The 17,193-nt window shown below is 34.5% G+C and overlaps 1 protein-coding gene across 1 annotated transcript in view; it reads right to left on the reverse strand.

Moving 5' to 3' along the window:
- LOC111064201 (Down syndrome cell adhesion molecule-like protein 1 homolog) overlaps positions 1–17,193 on the reverse strand; it is a gene marked incomplete at its 5' end in the record, with an annotated part of 82,048 nt that overhangs the window by 47,066 nt on the left and 17,789 nt on the right. The window contains 1 exon segment of the mRNA XM_039426366.1: positions 10,970–11,129. Within this exon segment, the coding sequence (XP_039282300.1) occupies positions 10,970–11,129 (160 nt within the window).

The following is a 17,193-nucleotide window of genomic DNA, read 5'->3' on the forward strand; positions in this document are numbered from 1 at the left end:
AATGATGTAATTTTTGTATGAATCAATAAAGAATAAAGAATTAGATCAAAGTAGGTTGACAAGAGAACAAAGTTGAGCAGGGAAAGTAGCTTGAAGCTGAAGAGTGTTTATGTAATGTGTGTATTCTAATAGTGGCGCACATACTGGAGCGGTATGTTCTGACCCATTTAAATACATGTATTACATTCAACACTGTCAAGCATCTCATTGCTTCACCATGTTTGAACACAGCTAGATTGAGGAAAGAGCTTCAATGTCCCCACACAGGATAGCCTATAGGGAACACATATTAGAAATTAGGAAACAATATTGTATTTGCTTTTTGGAATGCATTTGATTGTTTAATTATTATTAATTTTTTTTAATAAAGAATTTGAATTTGAATTTTTTAGGTGGTGAAATCAAAGGGTTGAGGAATTTGTTAACGCCAATTCACGGGCACCCAGATCAACACATTTTTCAGGGTAAATTGAGTTGGCCATTACCTGCCACACTTTGAGTTTGAGCTGCTGTTAGTTGAGCAGTTTGAAACAAGTTGGCAAAGATGAATTTATTCGCGCGAGGTATTTGTTGGAGCTTTGACCTCTCAGTAGTCGGGCGGCACACGCCATTTGGTCATCTGCCAGCTTGCCGCTGAACTTTGCCGCTGCTATACACATAGTCATAGTCTATATTGATATATAATACCATACATATAGACATAGAATGTCGTGGAGTGGAGGGTGGAGTGAGGGCGATCGAGTGAGTTGGGCTTAATTTCAGAGGGGGAAGGAAAAGGAGGATTGGAGGAATTAGAAGAAGAAGAAGAAGAAGAAGAAGGAGAAGAAGAAGAAGAGAAGAAGAAGAAGAAGAAGAAGAAGAAGAAGAAGAAGAAGAAGAGAAGAAGATAATGATGATGATGATGAAGAAGAAGAAGATGATGATGATGATGATGATGATGATGATGATGAAGAAGAAGGAGGAGAAAAAGAAGAAGAAGGAAAAGGAGAAAATGAACAAGAAGAGGAAGAGGAAGAGAAGAGGAAGAGGAAGAGGAAGAGAAGGAGGAGGAAGAAGAAGGAGAAGATGATGATGATGATGATGAAGAAGGAGAAGAAGAAGAAGAAGAAGAGGAAGAGGAAGAGGAAGAGGAAGAGAAGGAGGAGGAAGAAGAAGAAGAAGAGAGAAGAAGAAGAAGAAAAAGAAGAAGAAGAAGAAGAAGAAGAAGAAGAAAAAGAAGAAGAAGGAGACGGATAAGAAGACGGAGAAAAGGAAAAGGAAGAGAAATAGAAAGAAATGTAAGAGAAAACAAGTGAGATATACGATAGAAAGCAGGAGAATGAGATGAACGTGTCGAGAAGTGAGAAGAAAATAGTGATAATAGAGTGAATACAGAAAAGAATATTGATAGGAAAAGCAGCCAGAGGAGAGAGTATAAAATTAAAGAAGAGGGATGAGGGTGACAAGTACAGGGAAGATAGAGAAGAAGGATAAATTTGAGGAAAAATTTGAATGTAGAAGCTATAAGTGATGAAATGATGGAGCGAGATGAGAAGGACTAGGAGAGGGAGTCAGAATAATGAGAAGAATGATAGGAAGGGGAAAAGGGAGGGGCGGTATAAGAATTGAAACGAAAAGGTGGAAGAACGAAATAAGAAAGCCTGGGAGTGGAATAGAAAGTGGAATAGAAGATTAAAAAATGAAGAAAATCTAGTTGCATTAGAGAAAGAACTAAGTAATTGAAGAAAAAAAAAAAGATTTGAAAGAATAGAAGAAATATATAGTACAAAATTTGTGAGTAGAGTAAAGGAACAAAGGTAGGAGGAGACGGCTGAGGATATGAATGAGGAGGAGGAGGGGTAGGAAAATGGTTTTCCAGTGGTTTGCAGAGGCCGGGTTTGGGTTTTCATAATATTTCTTTTCGATATTTTCGCTGTATTGGAACGGTGACCGTTCACCAAAAGCCCGACCCAAGCGAATTCTGAACAGAACCAGGAAACAACCAGAACCCCCTCCAAACACCTCCCTTCCTCCTCCATCACCCCTTTAAGCCCTCCTAGGGTGCTCGAGCCAAATTGCGAGAGCAGATGAATAATTCAAATCGATTGGTGTCACAAAATATTTTCTCTTGTTCCGCATCTTGCACCCAATAACTCGTTCAACATGCTCAATCGCCCCTCCCCCTCTTAACAACCACCCTCTCCTACCCACAACCCTTCAATCCAAAAAGATAGGACAACAGATAAACTTGGCACTCGGCATTTCCCTTTCGTTTTTCCATACAGATCCTATTAAACGCGTTACGGGTTTTGGGCATATTTTGTTGAAAAGAAGTTCAGCGAATAGGTTAGATTATCTTTATCCGTCATCTATGACGAATTGTGAAAAATAAAATAAAATGCTTCTGTTATTCTCTCAATTCATGACCTCTGAGATTAATTTTGTTCTGATCGTTTTCTAATTCAGGAGTGGTTTAACCAGTGGAGAACCAAGACACCAGATGTGTATAAGTGAGGTCCACGTTATAATGGCAGTGGAGAAAGATAGAAGAACAACGTTGCCGATCCTCTGTCTAGTCAATGCCTTCTATAAGGTTTAGAACAGTTTTGGGTGAATTCCTGTTGTTTTTACCTGGATTGAATTCGTATATGAATAAATGAATCTGAATAAATGTAGATTTTAGCGGATACAGGTTTATTGATGTAATATCAATTATTCATTCACGTTCAAAATAATCAATATTATTGACCGAGCGAAATGAGGTCTAAGATTCAAGTAGACGGTTTGGCATTTCTCTTAATGTTTAAATGTTTGGATGTTTAAATGTTTATATGTTGCGCATTTACGGCGAAACGCAGTAATAGATTTTCATGAAATTTGACAGGTATGTTCCTTTTTTAATTGAGCGTCGATGTATATACAAGGTTTTTGGAAATTTTGTATTTCAAGGATAATATAAAACGAAAAAAGGACTCCCTTCATACGCCAATATTAGAGTAAAAATCAGACTATAAAATAATTATTCATCATAAATCAGCTGACAAGTGATTACACAAATGTGTGGAGAAGCCAGTCTATTGCTGTATCTATATATATAAAAGCGAAATGGCACTCACTCACTGACTGACTCACTCACTCACTCACTCGCATAACTAAAAATCTACCGGACCAAAAACGTTCAAATTTGGTAGGTATGTTCAGTTGGCCCTTTAGAGGCGCACTAAGAAATCTTTTGGCAATATTTTAACTCTAAGGGTTGTTTTTAAGGGTTTAAAGTTCGTCTTTTAGCATGTATATTCTTCTTCTCCCAATCTCTTAATTATAATTGAAATTCCATATCATATGTTACTATAGAACTATAATCTAGATAGAGTACCTCTTCGAAACAGTTGTTAACTGGCAACTAAGTAATTGAAGAAAAAAAAAGATTTGAAAGAATAGAAGAAATATATAGTACAAAATTTGTGAGTAGAGTAAAGGAACAAAGGTAGGAGGAGACGGCTGAGGATATGAATGAGGAGGAGGAGGGGTAGGAAAATGGTTTTCCAGTGGTTTGCAGAGGCCGGGTTTGGGTTTTCATAATATTTCTTTTCGATATTTTCGCTGTATTGGAACGGTGACCGTTCACCAAAAGCCCGACCCAAGCGAATTCTGAACAGAACCAGGAAACAACCAGAACCCCCTCCAAACACCTCCCTTCCGCCTCCATCACCCCTTTAAGCCCTCCTAGGGTGCTCGAGCCAAATTGCGAGAGCAGATGAATAATTCAAATCGATTGGTGTCACAAAATATTTTCTCTTGTTCCGCATCTTGCACCCAATAACTCGTTCAACATGCTCAATCGCCCCTCCCCCTCTTAACAACCACCCTCTCCTACCCACAACCCCTCAATCCAGAAAGATAGGACAACAGATAAACTTGGCGCTCGGCATTTCCCTTTCGTTTTTCCATACAAATCCTATTAAACGCGTTACGGGTTTTGGGCATATTCTGTTGAAAAGAAGTTCAGCGAATAGGTTAGATTATCTTTATCCGTCATCTATGACGAATTGTGAAAAATAAAATAAAATGCTTCTGTTATTCTCTCAATTCAAGACCTCTGAGATTAATTTTGTTCTGATCGTTTTCTAATTCAGGAGTGGTTTAACAAGTGGAGAACCAAGACACCAGATGTGTATAAGTGAGGTCCACGTTATAATGGCAGTGGAGAAAGATAGGAGAACAACGTTGCCGATCCTCTGTCTAGTCAATGCCTTCTATAAGGTTTAGAACAGTTTTGGGTGAATTCTTAATTCTATATTGTTGAAAGCAATCTGGCAACAGAGCAAAGCGAGAAAGAGATAGCGCTATCCGCTTTGTTGAATAATAGACAAGGATAGCATTACCATTGCTAACCAAATACTGCTATTATAACGTGGACCTCACAGCGTTAATACAGTGACAAGCATTGAATTTTTAATCGTCAAGGCCTATAAACACAATCTCGGTTTGAACGGAGATAGGATGGATCAGCTGTTGGTTTAAACCTGGAATGTAACGCGATATAATAAATGCAACCTTAGCTACATGAAAGTCTAGTTTAGAATTGAATTTTGTGCATGAAGGGTCTAATACTATGTAGAAGTGAGTTCTCAGCAAAAAAATTTTCCCCTAATTCACTTAATTTCTGTACCAGTTTCCTACTTTTTCCCTAGTTGTTTTTGACATAGTGCTTTCTTTGATCTTCGTGATGCTACTACATTTAATTCAAGTAAATAGCATGGTAAATGATTGAGTTTCCATCAGATCACAAGATTTAGCATTGTTGAAGTTGGTTACAAGTTTCAATTCGATTCTCTATTTTGATTCCAATTTCAAACTTTGAGTAGCATATATGGAATAGAGAAATAATATTATAGAAGAATATTTATATCAAAATTTTCTCAATTACTGCTGGCATTTTACATAAGAAGAGAAACCAAACATCACCAAGTATCTGCTACTATCTACATTCATAGATAAATCAGAAATTACCCTGTAACTGCTGCCATCTGCTGGAGATATTCCGAACTAGGCAGCATAGTACATTGTTGACCAATCAGGAGACAGTAAGTAGAACTCAAAGGTTTGTCTACTGTCGATGGAGGCGTGGCCTAGATCTGGTTCTTGTACGTGATTGGCCCGTCGTTCCAATTCTTCTTTAGTTTCGTATACATACTCTATTTACCCTTTTTATCGCTCTTTTCAAATTACTTGTTCATTTCCTCAAATCTACAGAATATTCATGCTGTCCAAAGAATCTAATTTTTACATATTAATAAATATAGCTCGTTAGTTCTCCTATAATTATATTTTCATTTCCGTATTTCTTCAAAACTTTTTCTCCACAAAGAAGGGTGTAGATTACACACATAATAGTTTAAATAGGAATCTATGATTAAATTAATGAAATCTGTGAATTTCACAGATAAATCAATAGAGCTTTTATATTAAATTCGAGTGAAACACAAAGTTTTGAGGGAAAATGCTTACAATTAATTATATTTTTCCAGTTTAAAAATCGTTTCGACAACAAAATAAATAATAAATTTATTGTTTCCAAGTAATTTTTATATTTGGCACCTTCAATCATCACAATGCTCCATAAATTATATGAACTTCAATACAAATTTGTATTTTTGTGTAGTTGAGAAGTTGATATTGTGATAATTATTCATATTGAATGAAAAAGACTAAGAAATTGTCAAAAAACCACTGATTTATTGATAATTAGAAAGACCGGTTTCGGTTATTACACCATTGTCAATCTCTGATAAACTCTTATCAGAGTTTATTTATCAGAAACTTTATTCATCAGAGATTGACAATGGTGTAATAACCGAAACCGGTCTTTCTAATTATCAATAAACCAGTGGTTTTTTGACAATTTCTTAGTCTTTTTCATTCAACAAATTTGTATCGTTTATCCTCAACGCATAATAATCATACATAGATGAATTATTATTGTACATTCTAGAATTCAACCTTAGTGAGCCTATACTCTTCATTATAGATTATAGTCTTCTATTATACTCAATATAATCAGCATGATCTAAATTTGTAGCCTTCTTCTTAATTTTCTATGAACAGAATTAATTATACAAAACAATAGTCGCAAATCTCTCGTCATAGATTAGAGTTGTGATTAAGATCAAAGAGACCTATAAATAAAACACGTAATAACAATTTGTAAGCCAAGAGCGAGTTTTTCAGGGCAAGATAAGGTAAACGACACACTGCTCGACCGTTCTTCACTCTCATTGAGAAAGAATACAGCTTAAACTGCTTAGTCATGAGTGCTAAATCATATTTTGCGAGACCTTCATGAGCTCGGAGAAAATGAAATATTCAGAGAAGCGTTTGTTTGTCTCCGCTCTCTTCCGGCTAGTTTTTCAGCCAAGTACCAACAAAAAGCATGCCTTTTCCCTCTATGCATTCCGGCAATAAATTTCAATTTAAACCCTATTTATCCGGTTTTCCTCCGTGATCGCACCAGCAAGGACCTCTTTACTTCATATTAGACCTGTTTTATTTCAGAAACAGGCCTCATATTTCCCTATTCGCGCCAAGTCTTCTAATCTACAATGAAAATTTCAACAATAAAGTTGGGTCGGTGTGATTGAGAATCAACAATGATTTTGATTTTTGATAGGATAATGTTTGTTGAATGGTCATGAGGTTGAGACATAAACACTCAAGATTATTGCTTTGTGTGGGTGACTGTTGAGAAATAATTTATCTCATATTTCTTCAACCTATATTATAATTTAACAAGTTAATGATATACATTTAGAGTCTGCTTCAGTGACACCACCACTATGCATAAAAAATTAATCATAATAATTATAGATATAATTAGAATAGAAAGCTAATAAGAAGAATAGGATAGATAATTGAAATAGAAGGCTCTTTCTCTGAGGATGATTCTCAAATTAGCTTCAGGCTTACGCATGGTGAACTAATACAAGATAAGGTGATGAGTCCACGTCCCAGAAATCGGAACTGCCCTTCTTGAATTGATTATCAGAGGGAGGAGAAAAGTGGAATAGTGTGAAAAGGTGGAAAGGATAAAATGACTCAGAAAGTGGTTCAATGTCTGCTTGAAAAATAAGCCAGAAATTAATATAATTGTTCCACATGACTTGCTATCATGAGTGATCGTGAGATCAGATTCAAAATCTTTTGAATGAATTAACGGCAGGACATAAACTCTCTTACGGTTTGGGAACTCCTCAAAGTGGTTTCCCATATCATATTACAAAAAAAGATGAATCCAGCTACTCTTTAAGCCGTGTTCACACTGAACATGTTCGACAAACATGATTGTTGAAATAGTTCGATCAAATGTTATTATGTTTGACAAACAATGTTTGTCCGTGGCCAGTGTGGACGCGTCACCGAACAAAATATTGTAAGTGAGGAGTACAGGTTTTTATGTTTTACAGCAAACACTGAAAATGTTTAGAAAAACAGTAATTTTTTGTTTAACAAACGATGATTGTCCAATCGTTTTACAATTTTTTTCCCTAAGCCCCTCAACAAACATGTTTGCCGAATATTTATGTCAAACATTTGTTCAGTGTAGACACGGCTTTATTGATTCATATAATAAGTACATCATCAAAATAATGCGCTATGTGGGTCACCTAACCAATGAGAGAATTATTGTCAACCAGAGTCTTGAATAAATCAACATATTCCATTTCCATAAGCAATAATGCAGACTTATAATCGTGCAGGAACAATCTTTAATTAGTATCTAGGACAGGAGATTTGAGGAGAATCATCTCAAACTCAAAAAATATTGAGATAGAGATAAAGTAGAAAATCAGTTACTAGGTGAAAAGCTTGAAAAATCTCATGAATCAATAAAAAGAAACTAGCAAGAGAGTTTCTCAACAACGCCTTTTAGCTTCACTGTAAATCCTCATGAATTCCAACTACGTCGAGTTTTGATTTCGAAACTTTTCGAATAAATTCAATTCGAACTACTAACTGAGCTGAGTTGTGAAAACTTTATAAATTTGAGACAGCTATCGATCTGGAGCTCGGACGAGTGTTGTTATAGTTTCGAAGAATTTACAGTGTTTCAAATAGTGGGAGAAATTTATAGGAAGAGGATTCTCGGTGCAATTGTTGGGGAGAGATTTGCGTGGGGAGTTTAAGGAACTTGAAGCTGGGAATTTATCAAATTTTAAACTTTAAATAGCTTGATTGAAATTTGGGAATGGAATAGTTTTGGGCCAAGCCTGTTGTTCCTCCCCAATCATATTTATATGATCTGTGATTGTATCCACAAATAAATAGATAAATTTATTACTAGAGCGAAACATGATTTCTTGAGTACGATCAAATTTTATTACATATATTTTTATCAAACTGAGGGAGAGAAACAATTTTGGGTTTATCCTGTTGATTCTCTCCCAACCATTAATTTTATGTTGTGATTGTGGGATAAATAAATAAATAATAATTATTCTATTTTAATTTCGATTGCTCAGGTGAATGAGATATTGAGATAAGTAAAATCTTTTTGATTTTGATAGCTTCATGATATACAAATCAAAAAACTTAGAAAAATATCACGAGTAGAAAATTTATTTTTAGCCTTTGCACAGCCTTAATCAAGAAATAATCTTATCTCTATTATCTTGATCATGTCTTCCCTCTTCAAGAACTAATGTCTTCAACAAATTAGTGCCATTCGACATTTTCATCACTGAAGATTTTCCAAATGATGCAACTCCGTGCGAAATTGATCATTTTCCACCAGTGAAGGTTTTTCTCCATAATGAATCAAATGATTTTAGTATTTTCTTCCAATACTCCAGTCTACTTGAAGCTCTTCCAATGTAAAAATCTAAGAAACATACAATACTCAAGGTGAATAGTGTTGTAATCCAGCTAAAACAGTATCATATTCCTCACTGCCCTAAGCCAGCGTCTTAATAACACTTATTAGTTTGAAAATAAATTTATCTGCTATCATCACCTACGGACAAGAATGAAAATCATGCTAGAATCATCCTTAGAGAGAAAACTTATTTTCCTCAAGCCGTGTCCACACTTACCAAATGTTCGACATACATGTTCGGCAAACATGTTTGTTGAGGGGCTCAGGGACAAAAAATTTAAAAAGTTTGGACAATCATTGTTTGTCAAAGAAAAAATTACAGTTTTTCCAAACATTTTCAGTGCTTGCTGTAAAACATAAAAACCTGTTCTCCTCTTTTACAAATATTTTGATTGGTGACGCGTCCACAGCACTGGCCACGGGCAAACATTGTTTGACAAACGTAATAAAATTTGCCAAAACTGTTTCAACAAACATGTTTGTCGAACAGTTGTTCAGTATGGACCCGGCTTTAGAAACAGACAAATATATTTTACTTTTCTCCGTTCCAACAATATTACCATTATGAAATATAAACAATCAAAAGTGACTCAGTATTAGTGACAAAGTGAGTTTTCAATATTACCATCATCAAATTTCTAATTGAAACCTATTAATTATGTCTCTACTATTGTTCTGAACTATGTTCACTTTATATTTGATTATGTATACTTGTATCTAGGTTTTTTCTCGATGAAAACCATTGTATAGTTTCTTATTGTGAACAGAGTGCAATAATGCATGGTTCACGGACTTAACTGAGAATGAATCACTCATCCTCAGAGAAAACCGACATTCTCCCCTATTTCACCTTCCAACTTTCATGACATTGTCCGTGGCTGCAAACCATACCTCCATTATATAGTCAATGATATAGCAGTCACCTGCTATACCGTGAGGTGGGGGAGCGAGACCTACTATCCAGCGATACTATCAAGTCGATAGGCAAGTATCACAGAGGAGTTCAGCCTGAGATGCAGACAATATTCTAGTTGACCGAGCGTAGTGAGGTCTAAGATTCAAGTCGACGGTTTGGCATTTCTCTTAATGTTTATATGTTGCGCATTTACGGCGAAACGCGGCAATAGATTTTCATGAAATTTGACAGGTATATTCCTTTTTAAATTGCGCGTCGACGTATACATACGTTTTTTTTGAAATTTCGCATTCCAAGGATGATATAGAAGGAAAAAGGAGCCTCCTTCATACGCCAATATTACCGAAAAAATCAGACTATAGAATTATCAAATCAAAAAATCAAAATCAAAATCAAAATCAAATCAAAATTTTATTCACAATTCAAACAGTTGAGGGTCCTGCCAAACCCAAAGGTTTTTCGGCGGGTGCCCAGTTACAGGAAAAAAATGAGTTACAAAAGATAAATAAACTTAGACAAAATAAATATTACACTTCAAAGATTTTAAGTAAAAAATGAAAGAAAACTGATACAAAATGCAAAAATAAAATAAGAAATATACATCAGATTTTGATACAGAATTACAGTAATGAAAAAAGGGAAAAATGAAAATTAATTAGAAAGGAATGAAATAATAAAAATAAATAATAAATAATATTCATCATAAATCAGCTGTCAAGTGGACTATAATACTACCCGTTCGAAAACATCGAACATCTTGAAAATGTATCTTTCCATCAACGTTAGTAGATAGTTGACTATGATACTACCCGATCAAAAACATCGAAAATCTTGAAAATTGTATCTTCCCATCAACGTTGTAGACAGTTGCAGCCAGACCTGATAACAGCGCTCACACTCACATTCCGGGACGACACGTCACGGTACGATAGGGCAGAAAGCTCCATGTTCATTTAGGATTTTCTCTAGACATTTCAAATTGATAAATCATTTATTAATTTTTGAGAAAACATAACAATAGATCAATACTTAGCGACCTTACTGAGCGCGAGGTCTACTGTTCACAGAACTACTAGTAATTGTTTTTTAGAATTTAATATTAATGTTACATCGTGCATTAATATAATACAATTTAAAATAATAGTATTAATGTAATATAATGTGTATTTAATGTTATTTTAATAAATATTTAAGGAACTCACATTGAACCCGAAGTGGCACGGGTTGACTGGCCGTCTCTCCACGCTCATTGGCTGCCAGACAAGTGTACTGGCCTGAGTGCTGTCTGGTCACTCCCTGCAACACCAGGCTGTGGGTGCTGATTATCACGCCAGATGACACGTTCTGCACCACTGGGTTGCCCTGCAAACAAAAGATGAAAGTGAATAATTGAAATCAAATCTTACAAATAAATAATAGATGAGATATGCAGTACATAATAGAGAATCATGAATAATGATAATTAATAATCTCGATATAGACCTCAGTTGCCTACTCATCAAGAAACAAATACTAATCAAGAAACATGATCTCAGTAGCCTACTAATCAAGAAACAGATACTCATCAAGAGACAGAATTGATGACAAACATCAATATAAAACATCAATGAGTTCATGAAAACATAAAAAATAAATACTTCATTATTTGAAGACAATAAAGTTTATATGGTAAAGAAGGAAAACTTGTAGGATAACTTAGTACACATTGATATATAGATTTAATTAGAGAGTAGATTTTTTTGACTTTGTAAATAGATGATTCTTATCTACAATATTTAGTTATAGGATAGCTATAGGAATAATTTAATATTAGATTATACTGACATGTCACCTGTCATTTGAGTGAAACTCAAATTTTGACGTTTTTGTGCGATAATTGTGAATAAATAAATTATATAGAAAGAGCCCTCAGGCTAGGAATTTAATACACAGAGATGAAAATACCTAATTTGAATAAAATATAGATCTTCATTCAAGAATTGAAGGGGGCTTTGATTTGTGACGAGTGCTTTACAATAAACAAAAAAACACTAGCCTTCTTGTAGCTATAGTGAATCCGTGTTCATACAATTTCTAAGATATATTATTTTTAAGAATACATCTTATTCGTAGTAAAGAGTATCTAGAAATAGAAGAGTAATCTAATTCTGATACGAGAAAACTGACCAACTCATCCCAAACTAACTAACTAATCCTGGAATAAAGAAATTAGTTTTCTGGAATTGATTACTGAAACAGACAGATATATTAAAAAGTCTTCTCATATCATATAGGTCCCATTTTTTAGGCCTACGTTATCTCAAGCTAGATATACGGTTCAGTAACTGCTCTAATTTTTCATGATTAATTATTTATTATTGATACAATAAGTACAGCATAAAAATGATAGGGAGAGAAAAAATAAGGTAACCTTGTGCTATTCCTCTCTCGAATTTGGATAAGTAATTGTTTACTTCACGAAATGTTCAGTCCTTAATCATTTCTACGAAGTAAATTTTAAAATTGATATGCTTCAAAACCAAACATAGAAGACATATTTCACATTATTATCATTAACATAGGAAATATTCACATATTAAAGAATTATTTTACTTGAATATGTAGTCAATTGAATATCAAACTTCAATCATGTTGTTGTGATTAAGTTGTCATAAAAGATTCACATCTCGATGGAGATCTATGATATCTCTCAATCGATTTGAAATTCATCTTAGTATAAACTGAATGTTAGTAATAATTCTTATTGAAGAGTTTGAAAAATTCACGACTCAACTTGTGATTAAGTTGTCATGGAAGATTCATATCTCGATGGAAATTTATGATATCTCTCAATCGATCAGAATTCATTTCAGTTCAAACTGAATGCTAGATTAGTAATAATTTTCATTGAAGAGTTTGAAAAATTCACGACTCAACATGTGAGTTGTCATGAAAGATTCTTATCTCGATGGAAATCTATGATATATCTCAATCGATTGGGATTCATTCTAGTATAAACCGAATGTTAGTAATAATTCTCATTGAAGAGTTTGAAAAATTCACGACTCAACTTGTGATTAAGTTGTCATAGAAGATTCACATCTCGATGGAAATTTATGATATCTCTCAATCGATAAGAATTCATTCTAGTATGAACTGAATGTTGGTAATAATAATTGAAGAGTTCGAAAAATTCACGACTCAACTTGTGATTAAGTTGTCATAGAGATTCACATCTCGATGGAAATCTATGATAGAAAAAAATGTTGTTCACTTCACAAAATTTTCAGTCCTTAACTATTTTCACAACGTAGATTTTGTAGATTTTCTCTCAATCGATTAGAATTCATTTTAGTATGAACTGAATGTTAGTAATAATTCTCATTGAAGAGTTTGAGAAATTCACGACACAACTTGAGTTTGTTGTCCAAGAATTACTGGTGTACAAGTATTTAGTGTTGTACAAGAATTTAGCACTGGCGTGCCTTCGGAATGTTTGGTATAATGGCATGACGTCACAAATTCATCACTCGAATACTAATTGAAAGGCTAGTTCACTAATTACACAACAGCCTCATTCTCAACAAAGTGGCGTCCTTTGAAACTCTCAACTCCGCGACAAGTCACCCTCAAAAATCACCTCAGAAATTTCCCAGATTCCACTCGATCGCCAATCAAATTCATTCGATGGTTCACACCAACTTCAACTCAACCACCCTTTCCAGCCTTCAACCGCCAATGGCTTCACAGAGTGTAGCAGATACTGCTGCAAAGTTGGGACATCGTTTGAAGTGCGCTCAGCATTGTACTGCTTCTAGTCATTATGGGGGCTAATAGATGTGCGGGAGGGGTAAGGATCGTTTCGATGAAACTTGGTAACCTAAGGAACTTTTGAAGTAGTAGACCTTGTGTCAAGACCGTCTTGTTGGCCAGTGTCCAAGGAAAGGGACTAATCAGGTGTGTAAGCAGGGGAGGTGGGTAAATTGGGGGGCACACAGAGAGTGTCTTTGATGTCGATACTGTTCTGCTTTGTAGAGTCTTGGACAACACCTTCCCTAACTCCCTTGCCATGGATGAGTGAGTTGCCTAGGAAAAGCACACCGTCTTAACTTAACAGAGGTTAAGGGGAGTTTCCAGCTGTTCTCCAATGTCTTCTTAGTAACCCTCTCCCTCCTCTCTTGACTGATTCCTTGACACGAGCCTTGTCTAAATCAAATCCCCGATCCCCCAACAATCCTTCCTTGAGCTTCATAAGTAGAAAGTTGCGGACTTGAAGAGGCAAACTTGAAATTAAGTTGAGTTTTGGTGATGAAGCAGATGCAGAGAGTGGCACTGTGTCTAAACTGAAAAGCAGTATGGTGAGATTCTCTTCAAACTGACATCATTCCTCATGTACAGAGTCAATGCTCCACATCCAAACAATACTGACAGTTTAAAGTGTAATTCACTAGTCTATATAGCAGAAGAGGCTGAGCTTAATCAACGACAACAAAACTGTATAATGAATATAGCTATATACAGACAAAAATATAGGTAGAGTGGATTCTGAGATTATTGGTTCGAAAAGCAAGGGGTGATATGAGTTATAATCATCTTCAACGCAGTACGGGGCTTCACAGAGAATGATAATTAGTGAGAAGTAACAAAGATTGAAAGCGAAAGAAATGGATATCCAATGTCCACATTCAAATGTCTCTTTGAAGGAGACTGGATGGATAAACAAGGAAAGATGGTGATTGGGAGGCGAGAAGCGACGAAACTGAAGTTGCAAAAACTCTATATATAAAAAACAAAGATTAGAAGTTTGCTATGTATTTAATTTATTTTGGGGAGATGCATTGTAGATTTGTTACTGATGAGATTTAAAGGATTAAATGAGGAAATAGGAGTTAGATGGAGGAAAGAATTAATGGACATTTATTTGGAATGATAAAATGGATTTGAATAATTGAATGGAAGTGAGTCATGAAAAGTTTTAATGGAAGAAATATTGTAGAATGAAGATTATAAGTATTCTTTGAAAGCAATTTATGGGGACCTAGATTATAGATCAAATTGATGTTGTAACTTCGGAGAAACAGTAAGAAATATTTGGGTTAGGAAAGTCTTGAAAAGAATTCTACTCAGAGAATCATAGGGGTGGGCAGGAAAAATATTTTTGGATATAAATTCAATTCATGCAGAGATATTACTCATTATTGATCTTGTGAATACAGGATTTTACAGGATAATACAGGAATACAGATATATTTCACTTATCATCCTGTAAGTTACAAGTAAGTTACAATACATTCTGGTTTATACACGAATCTACAATAAATTACAGTACAACAACTAATTATGCAACAAATTTCACATATTATGAAAACTTATTAATTACAATGAAGATTGAATGCAACAATGTAACCTGTGAAACTGGTATCTTAATCAATAGTAATGTTGATTGTCTTTCTCTTGATGGAACGTGAAAAGTGAATTTTAAATCTAAAGTGATTCATGAGATGATAAAATGTAATAATGGAACGTAAATGAATTCTTATTAGCAGGAATTTAATTGGATTCATGCTTTTCCTCCTATGCTTCCCTTATCCAACAAAATCATATTAGTTTTCAACGAATTCCATTCCTGGAAATTTTCGTAAAATAATTTAATATTTTGAGGGTTTACCCTTTTCCGACAATACTTGGAATATTGTTAATGTCTTCTGATAATAATGAGCGGTAATAAACTAATATTATTACAGAATTACTAAGCTTGTTCATGATGAAAACGTCTTAAAATAACCATCAAAATCAACTCAGATAAGAAGCATTTTCAAATGGACTTTGCTTCCAAGAAAGACTTTCCTTCTTTTTAATTTCCAGTTAACTGACTTGAAGCTGGAAATAAGAGTGCCGTTTGTGCGTTTCAGAGTAATTTAGTTGCGATTCCAGTCTTTCTCTGAATTATTACAGATTTCCATAAGGAAATGTACGACTCTTCAACAAGAGATTGATGAGAAAAAAGAGAGGTATTATAGATCAAGCAATTGAAAACCTAACAATTGAAGATACTAACTGATCCAATCAATGCTATGAATTCCTTTCAACAATGAATTCAAAAAAATGATTTTTAACTTCCCTGTACAAGTTTTTTTTTTCATTTCCAATCAAGTCTGTATCTTATTTTAGGAACTCTGAAAGGGTTCTCCAATCTATAGTGAGGTCCAAGTCATAATGGCAATGTTTAATTAGCAATGATATTACTATCCTTGTCTATCATTCAACAAAGCTGATAGCGCTATCTCTTTCTCGCTTTGATCTGTTGCCAGATCATCTTTCAATTAATAATTAATTAACAAAATATTTCATCTAAATAAAGTATGAAATTATTGAAAAATATAATTTCTTGCTTGATAAAATATAATTGATTTTTTTAAACGAGAATTAACAGTTAATATTACATCAATAAACCTGTATCAGCTACCGTCTATAGAAATCATTGACAAGATAGAGGTAAGGTATCTGCAATGGCTACCATTTTCCAGTGCTGCCACGTTTTCGTTTAGCATACCTTTTCGTAGTAGATGACGGTCGCAAGGAGTCTGGTGTCGTTTTTCTTCAGTGTGCAGCTGACTGTTGAAGTGGGAAGACCTCATTTTTAAGATACATCAACTCCACAATCGCAATCAATAATCTTTTCTTTCTATTATATTATTTTTATTTCATGTCATTTTTCTTTACTGCTAAAGTTATTACAACTTTTCCTTATATACTATTATTATTTTGTATTTTCATAGAAGCTTGTTATCTTTGCTAAACCAACAATTAGATGGTAAAATATACAATTTTCTTAATTTCTATTTGAATAACTATTGTGGATAAATAAGGATAACGTATCAAAGAAGTTTTTCTCATTTCATCACCTATGAATAGCTCAAATTCTAAGAAGAAAGGTTTGAAAACACACAATTTACATATAACGGGACTCAGTGCCGCGCGCGTGTAATGTACTTTTCCTACAGTTACCTTGAAAATTGACGATTCCTGCACTGATTACAGAACGCAAAGATTCACTTTTCCGCTCTAGTGCGGGAATAGTATATTTCGCACCTAGGGCCGAAAATGAGACTTTTCTGGCTCGAAATCGGTTTTCAAGTCCGAGGCCGTAGGCCGAGGACTAGAAAAGATTGAGAGCCAGAAACACATTTTTGCCCATGGTGAGAACGTTATTTTTCGCCACACAGAAAAATAAACAATATAAATATGAGAATAATTTATTGTTTATTAGGCACTTCCGAAAGCAAAGGAAGGTCATAGCTCCAGCAAATCTGAGGTAATCTGAATATCAGGAAATTGTCCAAGTATTTTTATTTTTTATTCTGATTTGTCTAAATGACCTAAAAGATTATGTTCAATTATGTAAGAGGTTGAGTTTATACTTTTTATTCTTCCAATTGACAATAAG

This window comes from Nilaparvata lugens, chromosome 4 (genome assembly GCF_014356525.2).
Source record: "Nilaparvata lugens isolate BPH chromosome 4, ASM1435652v1, whole genome shotgun sequence".
Classification (NCBI taxonomy): domain Eukaryota; kingdom Metazoa; phylum Arthropoda; class Insecta; order Hemiptera; family Delphacidae; genus Nilaparvata; species Nilaparvata lugens.